At 53.3% G+C, this 21505-nt stretch overlaps 1 protein-coding gene and 2 long non-coding RNA genes across 6 annotated transcripts in view; 2 read left to right on the top strand and 1 right to left on the bottom strand.

The window, feature by feature from the left end:
* Positions 1-8471: 8471 nt before the first annotated feature.
* On the bottom strand, positions 8472-13943 carry LOC106144929 (uncharacterized). Its single transcript, XR_002484123.3, has 3 exons — positions 13701-13943; positions 10950-11150; positions 8472-10810 (listed from the first exon to the last, which is right to left on the bottom strand). It is a non-coding gene; the product is annotated as an uncharacterized LOC106144929 (long non-coding RNA).
* Positions 13944-14368: 425 nt separating this feature from the next.
* Prkag2 (protein kinase AMP-activated non-catalytic subunit gamma 2) overlaps positions 14369-21505 on the top strand; it is a 258824-nt gene continuing 251687 nt past the window's right edge. For 2 of the 4 annotated variants that reach the window (XM_078040857.1, XM_078040859.1), the window contains exon 1: positions 14369-14980. In XM_078040857.1, the coding sequence (XP_077896983.1) occupies positions 14867-14980 (114 nt within the window). In that variant the 5' untranslated portion in view covers positions 14369-14866. The remainder of the gene's footprint in view (positions 14981-21505) is intronic. The other 2 variants (XM_078040856.1, XM_040291239.2) reach the window with 2 other exon arrangements.
* Positions 15737-21026, top strand: LOC110598271 (uncharacterized). Its single transcript, XR_005736328.2, has 2 exons — positions 15737-18708; positions 19961-21026. It is a non-coding gene; the product is annotated as an uncharacterized LOC110598271 (long non-coding RNA).

Below are 21505 nucleotides of genomic sequence, written 5' to 3'. Positions count from 1 at the left end.
GGGGGCTTAAAACAACAGACCTGGGGAGGGGGGCTCAGCGGCACAGCGCTTGCCTGGCATGGGGGAGGCCCCAGGTGCCATCATCAGCACCGCATACAAATAAATAAATAAATGATCCATTGACAACTAAAAAAATAATCCGGAAAAAACAACAACAGAAGCTGACTCTCCCACATCTGAAATCAGGGTGCGGGCAGAGCCGGGCTCCCTCTGAGGGCTCCCGGGAGGGTCCTTCCCTCCCCCTGAAGCTCCCTCCTCTGCCTCCGGGTCTGAGCAGGGCTCTCTCTGTGCGTTTGTGCCTGTGCTTGTTCTGAAGGACCCCGGTCATACTGGATTAAATCCACTGCCATCAATACGACCTCCTCTTACCTTGACCACCTCTGCAAAGGCCATCTCCCAATACGAGGGGCAGGGGACACAGTTCGGTGGTCGTGACAGCCCTCAGCAGGCTGCAGACATGGGTCCTGTCCTCGGCATCAGGATCAAAACAAAACAAATACCACAAAACAGAACCACCGAATAAGTGACACTCACAGGCAGGGGAAGGGCTTCCACATGTTCTTTAAGGGACACAATTTAATTTATAATCAGCAGGATCTGGGCCAAGAGCCCAGGCTGCCTGACTGTCAGATGAGGCTGCAGGAAGGCCCCGAGGCTGCGGGAGGAGGGAGGTGCTGCTACAGCCTGGTGGTGGACACTGGGGTCTCCTCCCAGAGAAGTGGCTGCAGTGCTGTGGTGTTAATGGAGGGAGGAGGTGTGATGTGGTCACATCCAGCTCAGGGGACAATTCCTATGTAGGCACTGGGGACTGTCGCAGAGCCAGCTACAGCAGGGACTATGCATCCTTGGAGAAGCAGACTCCCCAAGGTCAATCACTCGACCTTGAGGTACCAGTTGACCTTCTGGAACTGCTTGCTATGATCTGGATCTGGGGGTCCACCAGGTCACAAAGTTGGATGGCTCAGCATCAGCCCATCAGCTGGTGCATCGAAGACCAGCCCAGGCAGAGTCGGGAGGCAGGAGGAGGCTGGCCGAGCAGATGTTCCTACACGAGGCCACCTACGAGGGTCACACCAGCACTCCTTATCAGCTGACACCTACGTCTGTGTGGGAGAGGGAGGTCCCACAGGGCCAGTGTAAGAAGATGGGGAATTCCAAACTTGATTGCCAGATGCTCATTCTAAGGGGGTAAATGAGAATGTCCGGCAGCCACACATTACATCGTGTTCACAGACAGCCCTGAATGGCAGCGGAGAGGGCAGGACTGGGGACAGGGCACGTGTTCATCCTATTGTGTAGGAGGAGGAGCAGACTGAGCTGAGGATAAGTGCAGATTCTAGGGTCAGTGGTGCGGCCAGTAGGGTAGGGCTCAGCAGCAAAAGGGTTACAGGAAAGGCCCTGGTAGAGGCAAGCTGTTGGACCCGTGGGAGTGGGCACGAGGCGTTCTGTGTCACACATTAGTTTCCACCAGGGAGCACCTACCATGGAGGACACCTGGAACAGCCCAGTGTACAAAACGGTGCCCCAGCCATCCTGGAACCCCAAAGGACACATGCATGGAGCAGCCAGAGTGGCAGGGAGGAGGGCCAGACAGGAGATTGACAGCACACGCTCCCAATGACACACGGCCACCCCCGAGTCTCCAATCAGCCAGTAATTGAGGCCAAGCTGAGCCTCCGATACGGCGCCGCTCCTTGAGGGCACCAGCCATCTATTCAGAAGCAAGTGAAGTCCCTTATCTCCTGGAGGACCCACAAGAACAGACTCCTACACCAGGGGTGTTTGCTTTGCTGCCCACAGAGCAGTATCGGGGGCCCCCAGGCACGTGATCCCCATGGAGCAGCATCCCGTGAGGACCTGGCCAAGAGGCCTGAGAGGAGCCATGATGAGCGTCTTCTGGTCTCACCTCCAGAAAGGCGGTCTCACCCAGGGCCACGATGGTCAGGTGGGGACAGGGCTGCAGCCCCAGGTGACACGGACAAGGATGAGGAGAGCCGCCTCAGACACAGCATAGGCACCAGGCAGGCACCACGCAGGCACTTGCCTCCCAAGGACGCCCACGTGGGCCCAGGGGCCACAGGGGGGAGACAGGAATGGCCCCACTCACTGTCACTGCAGTGACCCACTGGGCTTCCTGTCCCTGCAACTCTGGACTCTGTAGGGCTGGAAGTCCTGATCCCACGAGGGGTATCACCAGGAGTCCCCGTGAGCCACAAGTCACAGCTGCCACCGGATCCTTTGATGCCTGTGTCTGGGGACAGGAGTGGGACAAAGTGTTTCTGTTTGGAGGGATTCACTGACCTCCATCCCCAGCCGAGGTCAGGCTGGTTTGCACCTGGGTCCAGGAGGAGTGTGTGGAAGCCAGCTCCGCTTGGCCCCTCCCCCATGTGAGTGACCGGTCCTGAGGAGGGTGTGGTCCTCCAGGCTCAGGGCTCTCAGGAGGAAGGTGGGGAATGGGAGCAAACCCCTGGCGGTCCCAGCCAGTGGCAGCACCAGGGCTCGTGGTTCGTCCCACGCCCCTCTTCTAAGTTTCTTCCAAGATGAAAGGATCAAGGATGAAGGGGGAGCTGCAAGGGGGCTGTGTGTGGTGCGGGGGGCTGTGTGTGGTGCAGGGGGCTGTGTGTGGTGCGGGGGGCTGTGTGTGGTGCGGGGGGGCTGTGTGTGGTGCGGGGGGGCTGTGTGTGGTGCGGGGGGCTGTGTGTGGTGCAGGGGTGCTGTGTGTGGTGCAGGGGGGCTGTGTGTGGTGCGGGGGGCTGTGTGTGGTGCGGGGGGGCTGTGTGTGGTGCAGGGGGGCTGTGTGTGGTGCGGGGGGCTGTGTGTGGTGCGGGGGGCTGTGTGTGGTGCGGGGTGCTGTGTGTGGTGCAGGGGTGCTGTGTGTGGTGCGGGGGGCTGTGTGTGGTGCGGGGGGCTGTGTGTGGTGCGGGGGGGCTGTGTGTGGTGCGGGGGGCTGTGTGTGGTGCGGGGGGCTGTGTGTGGTGCAGGGGGCTGTGGCCTGGAGGTGTCCTCAGCACTCCTTCCAAGGGACCCGCAGCACAGTCATCCTCCACTGGGAGCAGAACCTCCCCGTGGGTGTCCAACTCTCCCTGGCTGTTCTGCGGTGAACACAAACCCCGAGCAGCGCCTCCTCTTTCTGAGACTCCTCTGACTAAAGGCTTCTGCTTGGTGGCTGCCCCTGGCCCGGCAGGGCTTTCTCAGAACACTGCTGCCCTCGGGGACTCTTCCTGCCCCATCCTGCCAGTGTCAGGCCCACTCCCGCCCTCTTCCCTCGCCAGCACCTCCCCTATCACCTCTCCTGCATGTCTAGTTCCCTCTGGGCAGCTGCTTCCCTGAAGTTTCAGCTGACACCGATACAGCAGGACGGAGGGACAGTGAGGGAGAGAGGTGGACTGAGATGCCAGTGTATCAGCTGAAATAGGGCCATGTTTTCATTGGTAAGGGTCAGTAGAGCAAAATTCACAGTCTGGAGAGATGTGCACAGAGACTGTGACCGAGGGCTTCCACCTTGACCTACAGAGAAACCGCGGAGGGTCGTTTATGTTCCCATGCTGTGCTGGCGACATGGCCAGGCTTCACAAACGTCCCGTTATAAACTTACCGACACTGACGTTTCTGCATCTTTGTAGCTCACTCTAAACCTGGCTCGAAATCAACTTTTGAAAAGGGAGCTTCAAAATATTTTAAGCAATGAGAAAATGGTTAGAATAAATGTAGACCTTCTCCAAGAAATATCACAATGCTATTATCTATGTTCTCTTGAAATGAAAGCAAAACGGAGAAGTGAATCCAAGGCAGAGTGTTTTGCAATCTTGTGTAGCCCTGGGAGCAACCATTTTGTGAATCTGAATTTAAAGATGGAAAGAGATGCTAGGTCAAAAGAAAAAATTCAGGAAGAGGTAAGAGAAAACCAAAGGAAAGTGGGCGCCTTTCCTCACTCCTCCACCCTCCTGCCAGCCGGGGTATCTGGTTACAGTGCCATGGGAGTTTAACCATAAATAAATTGAACCTGAATTATGCTTGTCAAAGCAAATGAGCAACACTGGCTTGATGGTTCTGAGTCTTGGCTTCCGTGATCGCTGTATTTTTCTTGCTCAGGTAACTTGAAACATCATTGATGGACATTGCTAATCCCAATTATTTGTGAGCTTTGGCTGGCTTTCTTAATTACAAAGGGAAAAGTCCTTTTCCTGTAGGAGATGATTTGGGCACTCAGGTGCCTTCAGTTATTCATCTAAATTCCCAGAGTGATAAATCTTCCCGAGGTCTCTGCTGTTCCTGGCCTGGGAAATGGTCCTGCGTCCGTCCCCACCCATCCCCACTTCCTTCCCCACAGATGCTCAGAATGGGCTCTGTGAGGAGCTTGGGGTGGCTGCAGCACAGAGGGGTGAGTGGCCATGGAGCAGGCGACAGAGGGGCAGGCAGGGACATCAATAGCAGGTGCTCCTATTAGTACTCACTCTGCCTGAGGAACATCTCTTTCCTTCTCTCTTTTCTGCTTCCTTTTTTTCCTCTCCAGAATGTTAAAAAAAAAAAAAAACTTACGGGGGGCAAAACAAACAAAAACATAATTAAGTTAATTAAAAGTGAGAAACTAGGGCTTTTGGATTGCAAGAGACAGAAATCCAACTCTTGCTTAAGACAATGTGGGGATTTTCTTGACTCACAGGGAAAGGAAGAAGAGGAACTGGGCATTCAGCTGTGGGTACTGTGTTCTGGGTGCTGTACCCAGGCTGGCAGGCTAGCTGGGCATAGAGTGGGGCAGCTCCAGGCTGAGGTCGAACGGCCTTGGGAGAAGAACTAACTGGGCTCTGTCTGCTCCAGCTGGAGTCCCAGACCAGAGCTCTGTCACCCAAGACCAGGTCCCCAGTGTGAGTGGAAGCAGGGGGAGGGATACTGGCAGCTCCACTGGCCCTGAATGCAAGTTCCCCCGAAGGAAGATTGAGAGATTCGTGTAGGACTCCAGCAGGAGTTACTGCGACTAAGGGCAACAGCTCTGATGTCCCACGTTCTAGCCACCCCAGTGCCACAAGGTGCAAACAGGGCAGAATCCAGGAGCAAGACAACTATTCTGGATATAAGGCCAAACAGGAATTTCTCTCTGGGGATCTTTGCATATGTCTTTTTTATGTCTTGAATGATCAAATCCCGGAATTAGCTAGCAACCATTTACCTCTGGCCCTAATAAGATGGGTCCTTTCCAACAGGGTTTCAGGAGTCCTGCTGGAACATTCTAGATAGAAGCAGCCTGCCCCACAGTGGTCTTGTGCCTCCTCTGAGCTCTGTCCCCAAACCTGCTGCCTCCCTGCTCCCCCCTTAGCCCTGTGCAAAGCCCAGCACATAAGCAGTACCCTTCTCAAGTCCTGCACTACCCTTCTTCTATCTAGAAATCTCTTCCACCTGCTCCTTGGGTGGTATTGCATTTATAGGCCTCCAGCTCCGCAATCTAGAAAATATTCTAGAAAGACTCAAAACCAACACCTATAAAAACCAACAAACTCATTTTTACATCTGACACAACAGATCCCCTACATAAGTCACTCAGCCTTCCAACCCTTGCAGTGTTTAAGAATTCAATGAGCTCATCTACGAACACTCTATGAAACAGGAAGTACTCACACGCTTATTGTTTCTCACTCTGCAACTGGAGTGAGCTTATCAAGTGTTTTCCCATCTGTGTGTCCAACATATAATCGACCCTCAGTGCAGCCCGTGGGGGCTGGAGCTCCTAATTTGCCATTGGAAGGCTGGGCCCTTGACGTGCTCAGGGTCAGGTTTCTGCTGATTCATCACAACATGCACTCGATAAGTATTAATTAATTGAACACAGGAAGAAAAGGCAGTGGTTCCTTATACTGACCACACAGTCTGTTGGTGTCCATCTCAGCCTTCCAAGAACTCAGAGAGAAAGAAGGAGCATCCTTGGCAGGTTCAACGCCTGTCTAATGGAGAGCACCTGGGAAGTCATCCAAGCCAGCTGTCTTCCTTTGCAGATAAAACGCTTGAAGAGGTGCCCGTCTGCCCAGCTTGGCAGGTGAGTGCAAGCTCACCCAGACCAGGGCCCAGGCTCCTGTCCAGAGTGGCTTCCACTCTTAGTAAATAGAACAAAAACTACTATGAAAGTTTATCTCCTTCTTCCACTACTTTGAATCTTTTCCAAAATAAATAGCAGAAAGATCAAAGTCTTAAATGTAAAATGATTTGCATGCAAAGAACGAAAGCATAAAAATTACAGAAGTAAATATGGAAACGTTTTAGAAATAATTTTGAAGTAGGAAGGACATCCCGAAGTGTGACAGAAAACCCCATAAAAGACATAAAAATAAATTGATATCAGGTGCAGTGACCCATGCCTGAAATCCCAGTGACTTGGGAGGCTGAGACAGGAGGATTGCAAGTTCAAGACCAACTTTAGCAACTCAGTGAGGCCCTAGGGACTTAGTGAGACCCTGTCTCAAAATTTAAAAAAATAAAAAGGGCTGGGGATGTGGCTCAGTGGTTAAGTGCCCTGGGTTCACCCTGATATCCCCCCCCAAAATTAAGAAAGTAATCCATTTAAGTAGGAAAAATTCTGCATGGAGAATGGTGATAAACAAATTCAAAAGACAAATAATAAATGGGGAAAAAATACTGGCAACTCCCAGCCCTGACAAGGGTCTATTTTTTTAGTATCTGAAGAATGCCTATAGTACGTAAGAAAAAGACCTACAATCCAGCAGGAGCCTAGGGGAAGAAATCACAAAGAGACAATTCATACAAAGGCAACTGTAAATACAGATATACAGGGCTGGGCGCAGTGGTGCATGCCGGTAATCACAGTGGCTTGGCAAGCTGAGGCAGAAGGATCACTAGTTCAAAGGCAGCCTCAGCAAAAGTGAAACGCTAAACAACTCAGTGAGACCCTGTCTCTAAACAAAAAAATACAAAATAAGTCTGGGGATGTGGCTCAGTGGTTGAGTGCCCCTGAGTTCAATCCCTAGTACCCAAAACAAACAAACAAATGTACAGAGACTTTCGTTCATCACAATAGGAGGCACTATTGCACCTAACAGATTGGCAGATGTCAAAAACCTGGAAATAGGTTGTGTTCCCGTGGGTGCAGAAAGACAGGTGTGATGGTGTGATGTTGGCTGTGAGGGTTGACCAGCCTCCAGGAGGACGAAATTCACAATGTGCACGTTCCTTGCTGAGCAGCTGCCCTGCAGAGCACTCCTGATTTTGTGAAGTGCCCTGGGCCTGAGCTTCCCAGCGCCCAAGCAGCCGAGGCTCTTGTCATCAGGAAGCTGCTTACATACATAGAATGTAATAAGTAAACAGTGCTCACTACCAATCCTGTGGTGTGCACACAGTGGACTACTACTCAGCCAGCCCAGGAGCAATATGGCCACCTAGGACGTGACGTGGACAATCTTCAATGCTGAGCCAGATACAGGCCTCTTTCTGTGCAGTCCAGTACCTGCGTGTCCCTCACCCTCACCCCAGATGCTTCCCATGGCTCTCCTGGCACCTTCCTCTCATCAGCAGGTGGCACTGCTTCCTAGCCCCAGGAAAACAAGCGCTCAGGAAAGAGCCTGGTCTCCCAGCCCGTGCTGGGCCCTCCCGTCACAGAGTTCGAGGCGCTGGCTCCTGTGCGCTGGTTCTGCTCCTGTTCCAGTGTGAGTCAGCCCCAGGCGACCCTTTTCCCTCCTTCTCACTAAGTCCCTAGGGCCTCACTAAGTTGCTAAAGCTGATCTTGAACTTGCAATCCTCCTCGAATAGGAGGATTCCGCGGCCCTTTCCCTCCTTCCTGCATCATCCACCCCTGCCGCCTGGTTGGGGTGTGGTCCTGAGCACATCAACATGGGTGATATACCACGACTTAGAAGGATCCCTCTGCTGACCCCGTTCCTCCCTGTCACTCCCGTGTTCAGTGGCACCCCCAGACACAGGTGTCCACTGAGGACCCCTCCTGCCCCTTCCCGGGCGCCCGCTATACCAGGTGTTGTTCGCACACACCCCTGCTCTTCTAGCTGACGGGCCTCACTCGGGTCAAAGCCAGTCCTCACTGATGGAAGGGCTGAGCCCTACCTGACCTTCCTCTCACCAAACTTGGAACCCCGCAAGCCACCTTTCCGGCTTCTGGTACCCTCGTCCTCCAGCCGCCCACTGGGCTCACCCACGCAGCCTCGACTGGTGCTCATACGTCCAGGGCTGCCCAGAGGGAAACCAGAGCAGGAGACCCTCTGCCTCCCTCCTCCTCCCGCTCCTGCCTCCCCCACCGGCTCCAGTTGGCCAAACCTGGCCAGACGCCAGTCAGCAGGAGATCGGGGGCTGTTGTTCCCAGTTCAGAGCAGGGTGGGGCAGGGAAGGCATCTTTGAGCAGAAACCTGAGGTTATTACCCAAAGACACTTCTGCATTCATCCCACAAGTGTTGGGAAGACCGTGAGCCATGGTGAAGAGGCGCTACAGTGACAAGAAAATGTCCTCTTACACAGGCTAGTGGACAATGAACTTTGTGATTACACTTTGCTCTTTGACCTCGAAGGTAAAAAGCTACAGTAAGTGGGGACAGAAAGGCAAAGCAAGGCTTTCAGCACAGTGGTGCTGCTGGCCCTGTGTGTGGTGCTGAGGAAGCTTGTGTAAGCCACCGAGAGTCGCACTTGGAAGGCTTCTCTGTCTCCCGTTCTCTTCCAAGACCTCATGCAATGCTTAGGAGTTATATTTAGGAACATTGTACAAAATACCTTTTGATCCACATTGGCATAAGGAGAGTTGTCAAATACCACCATGTCCTTGAGATCTGTCCTGCACGTCCGTCCGGAGTCCTTGAACTGAACATCTCTGTGGGATTTGCTGAGCACCAAATGGGCATTGATTGATTGCAGACTGAAGTGCTAAGACACAAGGACAATGGTGGATGAGGCAAGGTCGCCGGGGGCTGACTCAGGCAGCTTCCTCTTCGTGGGGATCGTGCCTATGCCTCTCCAGTGGGACTTGAAGGTCAAAGGTAGCTGTGCACACCTGAAAATCAAGGTCACCCTTGCTGCCCATGCCAAGGGCACAGATGATATGTGCATTTATTTTCTCCTGGAGTCTTGATGAAAAGCCCTGATGATGTTCTAGAGGCCAGGCCTGGCTGTCAGCTACATGTTATCTGAGGGGACGTCGTCAGTGGTCATCCAGGAGATCAGATACACCCTCCCATGTTCGTTAGGGCCACACTGTCCTGCAGTGTAGGCACTTTGGAGCTGGTATAATTGCCAAAGTAACTTTGTTTGCTCAGGAAATGATTATGATTAATTTGCATTATTTACTCACGTACCAATGGACAGATGATCAAGAGGTCAGAAAACGGTCAGGAGCCATATTCAGGTTGCAATGGGACTCCAAACTTCCCGGGTTGATGGTCTGCTTATTGCATGCTAATAACTAAGTCTAGAGCTGACACACAGAGACCTTTAGTCACATTCTGCAACCTGGGGAGCCCAGACGTTCCACCCCATGGCAGGTGAGGCAGATCGCTGGAACGGGCATGCTGTGGGTCAGTGACGAAGGCAGCTGTTGGCAGAACCAACGACTTCATTCCCAGCTAATGCTGTTTACGTGACTACGGCCCTTAGTCAGGAAGGGAGCTGATTGCTGGGATTACCTGCCTTTTATTTAGCAAACAGACGCTCTCCACTGTGCCCCACAGCGTGGTTCCACACACCCTGCTTGCTGAATCTGTTGTTCTGGAGAACTGCTGAATGTGCTTTTAGGCACAGCGCTGGCAAAGACCCAGGCTTCTCCCCAAGGGAAGAAGTGAACAGCAATTCTGACCCTTGGGAGAACATTGCTACAGAGTTCGCCCTTTCCTCCTCCCAAAGTGCATCCCGGATCTCGCCATCGGGGCTGCCTGGGGTTGACAGGCATTATGGATCAAGGGCAGCCTGAAAGGAGATGGAGGAGAGGCCAAATTGGGTGCCTCCCCAAATCAAAATGGACCCATGAAGGGGGTGGTCAGGAGATTTGGCATCCCAGGGCAGTGTTCCACTCACCCGGGCCCCCCGCCTCTCTTCCCTCAGGTATCAACATTAGTGGCTTCATTTGCACCGGTGAGTGCCCAAGCTGAAAGGGAATGTGCCTATTGGCCTTGGTTGTCATCGTCAGGTACATGCCCCGAGCTTGGTGTCCAGTGAGTTAGCACAGCATTTACAGAGGCCCCGAGCCCACACCTTGTTGGATCATTTTTCCAAGAGTGGCATTTGGCATGGAATTGAGTCCCTGGGGTCCTGAAGGTATACGCCATTGCTCTCACAATCCTGTGTCACTGTCTGGAAACAAGGCAGCAGAGATGTTCTGTAGCTTATCTAAGTCACCTGGGAGGCATTTACTAGAGAGTCTTCTGAGTCTTGCGTAAAGCTTTTAAAAGAGGAGGGGGGCAAATCTGTACTGTTTTCATAAAGGGAACAGCAATGAGAACCAAGGGACATAAGTTAATGGATGCAAAGCACTTGCTAGCAACTAGGATGCAGCTTCCCTAGACCGTGAAGTGCATATGCCGTTCTCTCAGGGGGGCTAATTGTCATTAGAGGAGATAATTTATATGAGCTACCCAGCATGGTGACCAAAGAGTTGCTTCCTGTCACCTTTCCCACATGGGGACACGGCCAATGAGGAGGGGGATTCATCAGACACACACATCCATTTATAAGTCCCCAGAATCCTGCCATCGGTGACATTCCAAGGGCACAGGGCAGGTGTGGACTTTGAATCCATGAGCACACCACCGATTCTGAACCCTTCTAGGTTGTCAATGCTCTGCAGAGATGACCTGTGGCTTCCAAAATCATCTTCCTTTATGTGAGATATTAATAGACAAAGAAAAAGCAGAAGTAGGAAAAGCAGAGACAAGTAAGTTTGGAAAATTAGGTTAAGTGAAATTAAAGCACCAGGACCCACCCCTAAGCCCTGGGTGGAGGTTTCCTTTACTCACAGTCTTAACATCCCTTGTCTTGCAGTTCCCGACTCGGTCATAGGCCTTGGCCTTGATGCAGCAGTTTAATCATCTTCTCTGAATTGCCTTGGTTTGGGAAGAGGTGGCGCCATCATGATGGGCCAAGAAATTGAGCGGAAGCCCTGAGGGCTGACCGCACTCAGCAGTGGGTGCTCCAGCCGTGTGGGTGATGCTAGTGCCCTGGAATAGCAGTCCCACAGTCACCAATTTTGGGACTGGGAAACAGGGTTAACAGTACTGCTCACTGGATATGCTGAAGCACGCAAAACCCCCAACAGCCTGCGCACTAACTATAGACTCACCATCATCTGCCCAGACCAACCACAATTCAAATGAGAAGCGTCTCAGCATGCCCGCTCCCCTCCACAGAAAGACTTGTCCTGAGCCACCTCTGGTCAAAGACCTGGGGTGTGTCTATCGTCATTATATCTTTGTTGTTTTTAATTACCGATTTATTGTGGAATGGTACTTTTGTAAAATTCTGTGAAAAAGTGAATTGCTAGAGCAATAAAATTGATGAAGTCATACAAAATATAATCCAGACAAAAGACAAGCCCTGGTTCAAAAGGCTTTAGAAATTGTGTAAAGATCACCCGCTCCTTTTCCCGATGGCAACGCTGGCACACAGTGGCAGTGGCCGTGAGGAGTGGGACTCCAGTAGTCCTCCTGGAGCACGTGGGATGGTTCTCGGCAAGCTCTTTCTCACCCTTCCATCAATCAGAAGGACGGAGCAGGCAAGGGGGAGATGAATGAGGCTCTGGCCTTGGGTGGAAATATTATGAGTGTGCCCAAAACTCAGCCAGCAATATAAAGGATATTTTAATGTAATCTTTCCTAAAAATCAGAATTTTGCCCTAAGGCAGGATCCATGAGCCAAGCAACATTGGAGCCTGAGGCAAAAGGCAAAACTCAGTCATCCTATCTTCATTTTGGTATTTTGTTCAGCACATATTTTACTGCATTATTTTTGGGAAGGTCATAGGCAGGGCCTTCAGCAATGTGGATGGCAGGGATCGGGGCATGGACAGCTGCTTGAGCACACCACATGTAGCCAGCTCCTGGCTGAAATAACCATATGCACACCCACAGGTAGGAGAAAATGGGGTGTTTTCAGAAAGTGCCCCAAAACAAAACAATTACAGTGTTCCCTCCAGTCTGGATAGAAGACATATAATCAATTTAATAATATCTTTTGAGAAGAAAAAAATGTCTGTTAACCTTCCTCTGACATCACCTAAAGGAAACACTCCAATTCCAGAAATATTAACATATGGTAACAAAATGGGGGAGGGAATGCTGTTAAAATGCAGGCAATACCGTGAAATGTTTTAATTTAAAATTCCAAGGCACTAAAACTTGGACTCCAATAAAATAAACTCAGGGAATAAACTAATCATCAATGAAGGATTGTACAAATTTATAGAAATCAATGGATAAAAGTACACAGTATAGTAATTGCTAAAAACTGCCCCATAGAGAAAACACACGATATGATAAGAAACATGGTATAGTCCCCTTCTGAGCTCTTCCCAGTGGCTCCTCCCTGACTTCCCTCCGGCTCAGCCGGCTCCCTTCCTGTGGCTCCATCTTTCCTTCCAAACCCAGTTCTAATCCAATGGCAAGATTTATGCCACTCCAACCCCTCCCCCGGCAAGTTATCATGGAGACAGGGGCTAACATTTTAAGCTAAAGAGGGGACATTTAAATGACATCCAGGAGTGATTTTTAGTGGTGAGGGTGGACTCCCTTGGTCATTTAACTCCAACTGGCAGCGGAAGGCCTCCCCTCTACTACTTCTAACCAGAGATTTGAGCACTTAGTGAAATAAGAAGGTCTTGCGGGGTCCCCTGAAATCCTTTAACCTGGAGCCACCCAGGAAAAGACCCAGAAATCCCACACCACACTGGGGGCCATGGTGGAGCTTGGTGGTCCACCCCAGACAGCTCTTTTTAGAGGGACCCTGAGCTACTAGGCTGAGCTGCTGCGGGACTGAGGGGTCTTCCAGTCCGGCTTCACGCTGGGCTGGAGAGCAGGGGAAAGGAGACAAGTAACCCGACCTCAACTCACCCCAAGACCAGGGACCCATCTACCTCAGAACTTGGGCTGCAAACCTTGAGCTTGGCCAAAACAGGGCTCCCCGGGCCCCGAGACGTGGCCTTTTTCTAAGGCACGTTCACTACCTTGCGCTAACCACGCCTCCTCCCAAGAGAAGACTGTGCGGAGGCGGCACCTGGACAGGAATTAAGGCCAACTTCTCGTGGACCCCCAAGGTGTCTCCAAAATGACCCTGGCTGCGCTCTTCCTCTGGAATGGAATGCGTGCATTACTGAGTACAGAAGGAGCGAGCTGATGTCTATATTCAGAAAGCTCGAGTGACATTTGGAGTCACCGCGTCCTCTATCTAAGCAGGAGGGGAAGCGAACCCCACTCTCCCCACTTCCAACCCCGGGAGCTGAGGTCGTTCCATCCGGGAGAGCACCTGGGGGCGGGGCCTCAGCAGCGGGCGGTGCCAGTTACGCAGCCCAGTGGCTCCAAAGGACTGTGGCAGCACGTGGAGCCCCCTGGCCCTGGTTTTCAGGCCCTCTCTCAGCCATTTCTTCCCGCAGTCTCAGGAACTGCGTTTTCCGCGACGCGGGAACGTGAGCTTTACCGCGGATCCACTGCACAAATCCTGATGAAGCACAGCTGAACGGGTGGGTGGGTGGATGGGGGAGAAAAGCCTGCACTCACCCAGAGACCCAGACCGCTCTCCTTGTGGATTGGGGTCAAACGCCAGGTGGGCGGTTTTCCGTGAAGCCTGTGCTGGTCAACGTGCAGCCCACCGAAAACCGGGGGTTCCCACCGCTGCCGGGTCCCCTGCAGCAGGGACGAGACGCGTGTGCATCTGTGTGTTTCAGGGGGTCAGGCCTAAATAGAGACACTGGGAGACGCGATGGATCCGAAATCAGCTCTCGGAGAAAGTCCCAGCGGCCTCGGCCGCAGGGGACAGCGAGCGGCGACCCGGGGGCGACGGGGAGTGGGGCAGTGGCGCCGCACGCCGCGCACTTCCTGTTCAACACGCGCCGCCTTCCACCGCCCAGCGCTCCTCGAGCCTGCGCCGATGCCAGGCCCGGCTCCTCACTGTCCCTCTCAGTCTCCGGGGACCGCGGCACGGCTGTGGGCGGGGGGCGGGCGCCCTGCCCTCCCAGCTCAGCCGGGCTCCGGGCGCGCCCTCGGGCCCGCAGGCCTGCGAGCCTCCAGAAGTTCTGCCTGCAGCCACGCAGTAGCCCAATTGCAAAGAGCCTTCGCCTTTGCACCTCCTCTTCCCCTCCTGCCCTCCCTCTGGCCCAGAGAGGGGGACGGCCCTGGTTCCAGGCTCCAGGCTGCTTTATTCTGCGGCCGAGGGTTAAGTATATATGCACAAACTGTCTGGCTCGCCACGGTCTCCACCTAGGCACAGGCACAGGAGCGCTGTTTTCAAATTATTGTTTTTTTTTTTTTTAATAGCACCTGCCTTTCAGATTACCTCTGGGAATCTGTGGGAGGAGCCAAGAGGGTGGAAAATGTTGCTTCGCTTTGCAAAAGGAAGAAAACTTTGTCACCCAGCAGAAGACCTCTGCCACGCGTAACCGAACCAGCACGGGCTCTGGCTCTGACTCTGACTTTGCACCCGATGATTCCGTAGGAAAGAGCACGTTCCAACTCAGCGCTCCCCGCCGACCGCCATCCGCTCCGGTGGCGCGGCGCGAGTTACCTGCTCCACCCGCCCTCCCCGCGGAAGTCCCCACGAGGTGTCTTCAGGGTGGAAGGACAGTCATAAAGAGCGCGCGGCTCCAGTCCAACGGCAGCGACCGGGGGAGACGGGAGGGGGCAGAACCCCAGGGACGAGTCACCGGAATTAACTTCTGGTTAAAGTTATGGGAAGCGCGGCCATGGACACCAAGAAGAAGAAAGAGGCTTCCAGCCCCGGCGGGAGCGGCGGCAAGAAAAATCCCAGCCAGAAGCGACGTTCGCTGCGAGTGCACATTCCGGTGAGTTCCAGCCCTCCAGTCGCTCCAGACCCCGGCGCCGAGGCGGTTAACGCGGGACGCCCCGCGCGCGCCGTGCGTGCCCCTCCTGTCACTTCTGCAGCTGGGGAGAAGGGTGGAGGGGCAGGGCCCGACTGGGCTGCAGAGGCGAGGTTGGATCTCGCTCGCCACCCGTGTGTGGCCCGGACACTGGGACCGTCCGGAGCGGGGGCGCCTGCAGAGGAGTGGGGGTACGGGGCGCGCTCCCGGGCCGGGCGCGGCTGGTGGCCGGCTGGGCGTAGCCCTGGATCCAGCCGGGTGCGGGTGGTGGGGGGGCGGTGCATCGTGTTGTTTTGCTGAAAAAGGACGGTGTGGACTGCGCTCCGCGGGGGTGGAGCTGCGCGCGGCGGCCGGGGACGAAGGGGAGGGGCGGTGGGTGGGGACAGTGGCGTGGGTGGCTGTGTAACTGCGCCCCCAAATATATCTCTCTCCTCACGAATTTTCTGCGGGGTTCTTCTGGGCGCGGGGCGGGGGCTTCTCTGCAGCCCTTCTCCTGGCATGCCCTTCTGGGAGTGTAGTATGGTCATACGTGGTATATGGGGGTTCGGGGCTACCTAATCTGTGCAGGGCTGCCGCGAACTTCAGCCCCCGCCACGCCGGCGACCTGGACTTTGGCGACATCGATCGGTCTGCAGATCGACCTTGTCCAGCCAAGGGGAAGCGACGGGTAGGGTCGTGCGCCCACCTGAGATCCCGTCCGTCCGCCTGCCCAGGTAGCGCCAGACCTTTGTCCTGGCCTCCCCATTAGTGGGGTCTTGTCGTGGGAGGTGAACCGGGGCCCTTACTTTTACCCGAAGGGAACCCCCAACTGGGTCACACCCTCTGCCAATACCAACCAAGTGAAAGTCGGAACACCACCCGCTGGCGTGTACACACACACACACACACACACACACACACACACACACACGTGCTAACACACACCCAGACACATGCCAGACTCTCGGCACACATGGACAGAGGGCTCCATAAAGAATATTTTGTTCCCTTCCTGCGTGTCGGGTTTTGGGCAGGGTGGCAGTGTGCAGTGAGTTCAACCCTCCTCCCAGTGCTGCCCGGACACCTAGTCAAGCTAATCCTTCTTGACAGCCACAGGCGGAGCTGACTTGCTAGCGCCTGGCCACTCACTCTTCACTGGGAACAGCACTAGACTTTTGCTCCTGTGTCCGCAGAGCCCTTCCTTCCAGACTCTCTCCCAAGATCCTTATGCTTAAACTTTCCCTCCTCGAGTGAATAGCACCTGGTGAGGAAGGTGAGGGCCAGGGGCTCCAAGCCTGCAGCGTATAATGGGTACCTATGAGCAGACTGAAGTTGGGCATCCTGACAGTGGAGGGGAGTGCACCCAGGGAGCAGATGACCGGACACCCCACCCCCTGCTGTGTGGCCATCATGGTGGTGACCCAAATATGCAGAAACAAAGGCTTTATTTGAAAAAGACATTTAAAACCCATATTTTAAATGTCTTTTTCAAATAAAGACATTGCTGCTAAAACAGTGATAACTTGAGTCAAACATTTAACCATTCCACCATTCCATTTGCCCTGTTTGACAGATGGAGAAAATAGTACCTGTTTTTCATGCCTTATAGGGGTGTAGAAATAATATGATTCATGCAAAAGTCTTTACAATGTGAAGTGCATGTATGACTATTACATTCATGTCTAATTTAAAAATGAGGAGGGGTGGGGGAGAGAAGAACTTGACATTGTCCAGTGGACAAGTCATATTGTATTGAGGTCAAGTGGAAAGCTGGTCTGCAATGCATGTATAAGCTTGTGTGTGTGTGTGTGTGTGTGTGTGTGTGCGTGCGCGCACGCACGCACGCATGCACGCACGTCCATGTGCCTGCACACTTCGGAGGCAATGTCAATGGGAGTGTAGGATGAAATCCAGAACCAGTTTAAGGGACTAGAAATCATAGACAGTGATTTGAAAAACCCATGCTGGGGTTGGAGCACCTGACTGTTCTTTCCTCTGCTAGTGGTGACTCTGGCAGTGTTTTACCACAGTCTTAGTTTCATCCAGTTGTTAACGAGTCTAACCGTATACCCACTACTCTCCTTGTAATGAGACAGGACCAAAGGATGGGGCTCTGACTCAGTTCTCACAGAGCTTGTGCTTGCTGGTGGGACCTCAGGGTCCCTTTGTATACCAGCTAGTAACGACCTGTTGGTCACTGTGGTAGGAGAGCTAAGAATTAGTCTGTCTGGGAAAGTGAGTATTTCAGACATACTATCGAGCACTCCAAGGTCGTGAGATGACCAATGCAGACAATGGCTGCTGGTAGAGGAGAGAGGAAGGAGAGACGCTGTGCTGACGTGTGTAGAAAGACTTCAGGCCCAGAGGGAGAGATGGCCTCTTCCAGATACTGTGAAAAGCTGTATGGATGGAACCCAGAATAGACGGGACCTTGAAACCAGGTGGCCAGATTTTGTTACTACAAATACAAGATGCCCAGTTAAATTTGGATTTCAGATAAACACGCAGTGTTTTAGATACATGCCTACTAGAAGTGACCCGTCGTTTATGTGGACTGGGTGACCAGGCAACCCTGCCTTGAAGACCAGGCCAAGGGAGCGAGGAGTTCCTCTTAAGACATGGAGAAGTGACAGTGAACACTGTCAATGCCTTGTACCTTCCCTGGTGACCTGTCCCAAAGTCCCCTGCAGCTGAGATAGGGCAGCTGCCTGCTCATGCCTTTGTCTCTGCCTGAAGGACTCCGGGCAGAGCAGTGGGCTCAGCCTGTGCAGGGACACCTGGAAGGGCTAGGGTAATGTCTTGAGGGACACCCTCCACTAAGGAGGGTGTCATTGGAGGACAGTAGCCCAGTTCCCCTATTCCTGGTGGGGACAGTTCTGACGTGGGTTCTGCAGGGTGTTCTGGGGGTCCCTGGCAGGGCTGAGCCCCCACTGCACCCTCCTCAGCTTTCTGGCTCCCTGCCTCTCCCCCCCACTCACTCAGTTGAGCCGAGCTAAACTGCCGCACCTGCTCTTGTCTGGTGATATTTTGGAAGGCTCCAACCTAAGAAGCCGCTAAAAGGCAATGAGAGGGAGGCTGGGAACGTGTGCAGAGCAGAGCGAGGGGTGAGTGCCTACTCAGGGAAGCCCACCTGAAGCTCTGGCAACCCCCAGGGGTGAGGGTCCAGGGCCCCACAGTGAGGTCAGAGAAGAACAAGGAAGGGCAGGTGGAGACGCCAAGGGAGATGGGGGAAAGGGAACTGGAGATGGAGCTGGCGTTCATGGAGCAGGGCGGGTTCCTGGGGGAGTTCAGGCACAGCTTTGGGGCTGAGGGCAGCAAGTCCATGGGCAAATCACTTCCACCTCCTCAAGACCAGGGTCAGATGGGGGTGGTGTCTCCGAAGTGCCATTTCCAGGGCAGTTTTCAATTCCAAGGAGTTTCTCCTAAAAGACATCAAGGTTCTGGTGGCCCTGTGAGCCTAGTCATTTAGTGGTGACAAATGGCATTTGTAGTGACAAGGCCTCCGGGGGCCTCTAGTATCCAAGCAACCTGTCTTATGGTTCAATTGGATGAGCACCTTTTAGGACCTCAGTTTCCACCCCCACATCTGGCTCACTGTGTTGGGGAATCACTGCAAACTCCTCCCTTACTGCCAGGGCCCCCGCTGTGCCTTGAGGTCCTGGGGAAGAAGAATCCATTTCATGGGACACCCCAGTGTCTGTGGGTTGTTGCCGGTAAGAGAAACCTATAATTACTAAATAATTTGTAAGTTCGATTAGATGGGTGTCGAGGTATTCAGGAAGAGAAAGTAGCTCTTGGGTCTCAGAATGTCACCTTGCCTGACATTAGCCTCTTTCTCAGCCATCTCGGATCACCTTCATGGGCTACCTTCTCGGGTCTTGCCAGGGGCAGGGAGGATTCACAGGAGAGGGCAGCTGGCACAGATTCCAGTCTGGAGATGCACTGGGCCGGTAAAGGAGCAAATGGGCACAGTGGCTGGAGCCGTGGCCCCTGGTGCCTGCAGGAGGAACAGCGAGGACCGTAGGGGTGGCTTCACAAAGTGTCTCACTGGAGATGAAGCCCTGCACAGGCTCTGCCGGCACTTTGGGAGCAAGTGTGTTCTTTCTCCTTTTTTTTTTTTTTTTCTGTGCCAGAAAAAGCAGTTTCCCCGTGAAAGCTGCAAGCCATGAGTCCCCCAGGATTACCTCGATCCATGACTGTTGGCTGGCACGCTGTGGTCTTTGGGACTGTTTACAAGTCAATGACAGGGCAGGTAGCCAAGGGGAAGGAGGGGCTTCAGAGAGAAGGACCCAAAGCAGAGCCTGTGGGAACACTGCTGAGTAGGGCATTAGTGACCGACTGCACATGTCCCCAGCTCTCATGGTACGGGAGCTCCAGACACCCTCCATAGTCACTCGAGTCAGACCAACAATAGAGCCAAGAGCAGCTGCTGGTCACAGAAGGTTGTGGAGACACCGCTGGGCTCCGGAGGGTCTGCTGCTCCTTGTGCCTCCACCTGCCCTGTGGCCGCAGCACCCTCTGTGTCTGCAGTGGGCCTACCCCACACTGTGTTCAGCCCCCAGGCCAGGAGGACCGGATGTCAGTAGGCTCTCTGTCACTCACCAATGAAACGGCCTGCACTGGTGTCTCGGGGAAAGAGGGTGCCGTGTGGCACAATGGTGGTGTCAGCTTTGACCTTACTCTTGACCTTGGTTAATTTGTACAACCTATTAGCTGGGTTAGGGTTGAGGGCAGTGTTTTTCAAAGTGTGGTTCTTGGACTAGCTGAAGTAGAATCATTGGGTATTTGTTTAAAATGCAAAATCCTAGGTCTCAGCCCAGACCTACTAAATCAGAATTTCTGAGGCTGAAACCTGTGATTCTGCATATTTATTATGTTCTCCAGGTGATTGTTATCCTACTGGGATTTAAAAACAATTGCCTTCCAGCTTAGTGTAATACTGATCTGTCTTTTTCTGTCCCCTAGGTTAGTACTTCCATCTACCGACCTATCATCTGTCTGTCTAAATGTCCACCTAACATCTCTCCACCTTCTGTCAATCATTTTGCACTATTCTCAACTGAGCCTTTCAGTGGCTTGGTGCACCATAAACTCTTTATAGGGCCCAGAGTATGATATTGTACAGTTCATTAGTGCAGCCACTCGATGATGGAGCTCCCAGAACTCTCCTGTGGCTTTCAGGTTGATAAATGAAGCCTAAATGCAGCTCCATAGTGCCCTGACTGTGAGATGGCTGAGCACGGGCAGAACATGCTGGCTGAGGGCCAGCAGGGCACGGTGCAGAGCTGCACCTGAGGAAGGAATGGGCAGCTGGAGAATGGACCCATGGCTCTCCTTGCTCCAGGGCTGTTCCATACCAAGCAAGCGCCGGCGGCCCTGGCGCAGCATTCACGGCTGGAGTGCAGAGCACACCCACAGACTGCAGAGCCCGGAGGAGAATTCCCTCATCGTGCCCGCTTGTGCCCACGTTAAGATGGTCCCCTCGAATTTACATGGTGGGTGGCTGGACGGCCAGGCTGGAAGTGAAGTGTGCACCTTGACTCTGGTGTCCTAGTATTGTTGGTGGGAAGTTTCTAGGTCCTTACAGGAATGAGGCTCTGCCTTCTTCAGAGTAGCCACATGACCAATGCAGATCCTCCAGCCCTGGTCATCATTACCAGGAGGACATCCTGGTACCGAGTCAGCAGGTGGTGACTGACCCAGCTGGTGTGTCTTGCTCTACAGGCCATCAGGTCCTGAGGGCTTCGCTGGTATTCCTCCTGCCTATTTCCTTTGAACCGACCTCCTCCAGTAAACCCAGAAAGCCTGTCTATTATCCGTCTCCACTGGGGCTGGTGACTCTGACTGTGGTGACAGCCATCGCTGACCACACACTGGCTGGCTGACTAGCCCCACATTGACTGAAGAAATTATGTGGGAGCACCTTGCCTTTGTTGAAACCTCTTCATCTGCTTAGACTTCATCCATGTTAAATATTAAATCAGTGTGTGCCCTCTAAAACCTCCAGCTAAATAAACACGTTGGGAAATGGCGTGGATTCTTGACTCGGTTTTCTCTTACTTTTCCCGTCTTCCCATTCCCATTTGTTCTGCTCACTGCCAGGGACTCTTGGCTCCTGGGCATCTTTTTGCAGGGATGGAGCTCCAGGCACTTGGGGGGCTGGGAGAGAATCCCGCCCTCATGCTCCCTAGGCATCGGTCCCTTCTTCTCTGCCCATCCTCCCTTCAGCCCAGGGTGTGAGCAGTGATAGGACCACCCCTAAAATACCAGTTGTTTCCCACTACCCTCCAGAGGGGGGGAGCCACCCATAACCCCTAAACTTTGTCAACACCCTTTCAAATGTGGAACAAGTGGAGGCCGATAAAGTGCTGAGGCATCAAATTGAAGGAGTCCTTCTTTCGCTTGGCCAGTCAATCATGACCTTGCTCTAAGATGAGTGGAGGGGCCACGTGAGACAGACGCTTGATCATAGGGAATTCTTATAAGACCCCACTGCCACCCAGTGTGCGG

This window comes from Ictidomys tridecemlineatus, chromosome 2 (genome assembly GCF_052094955.1).
Source record: "Ictidomys tridecemlineatus isolate mIctTri1 chromosome 2, mIctTri1.hap1, whole genome shotgun sequence".
Classification (NCBI taxonomy): Eukaryota; Metazoa; Chordata; class Mammalia; order Rodentia; family Sciuridae; genus Ictidomys; species Ictidomys tridecemlineatus.
This window is presented reverse-complemented; position numbering and strand designations above follow the sequence as displayed.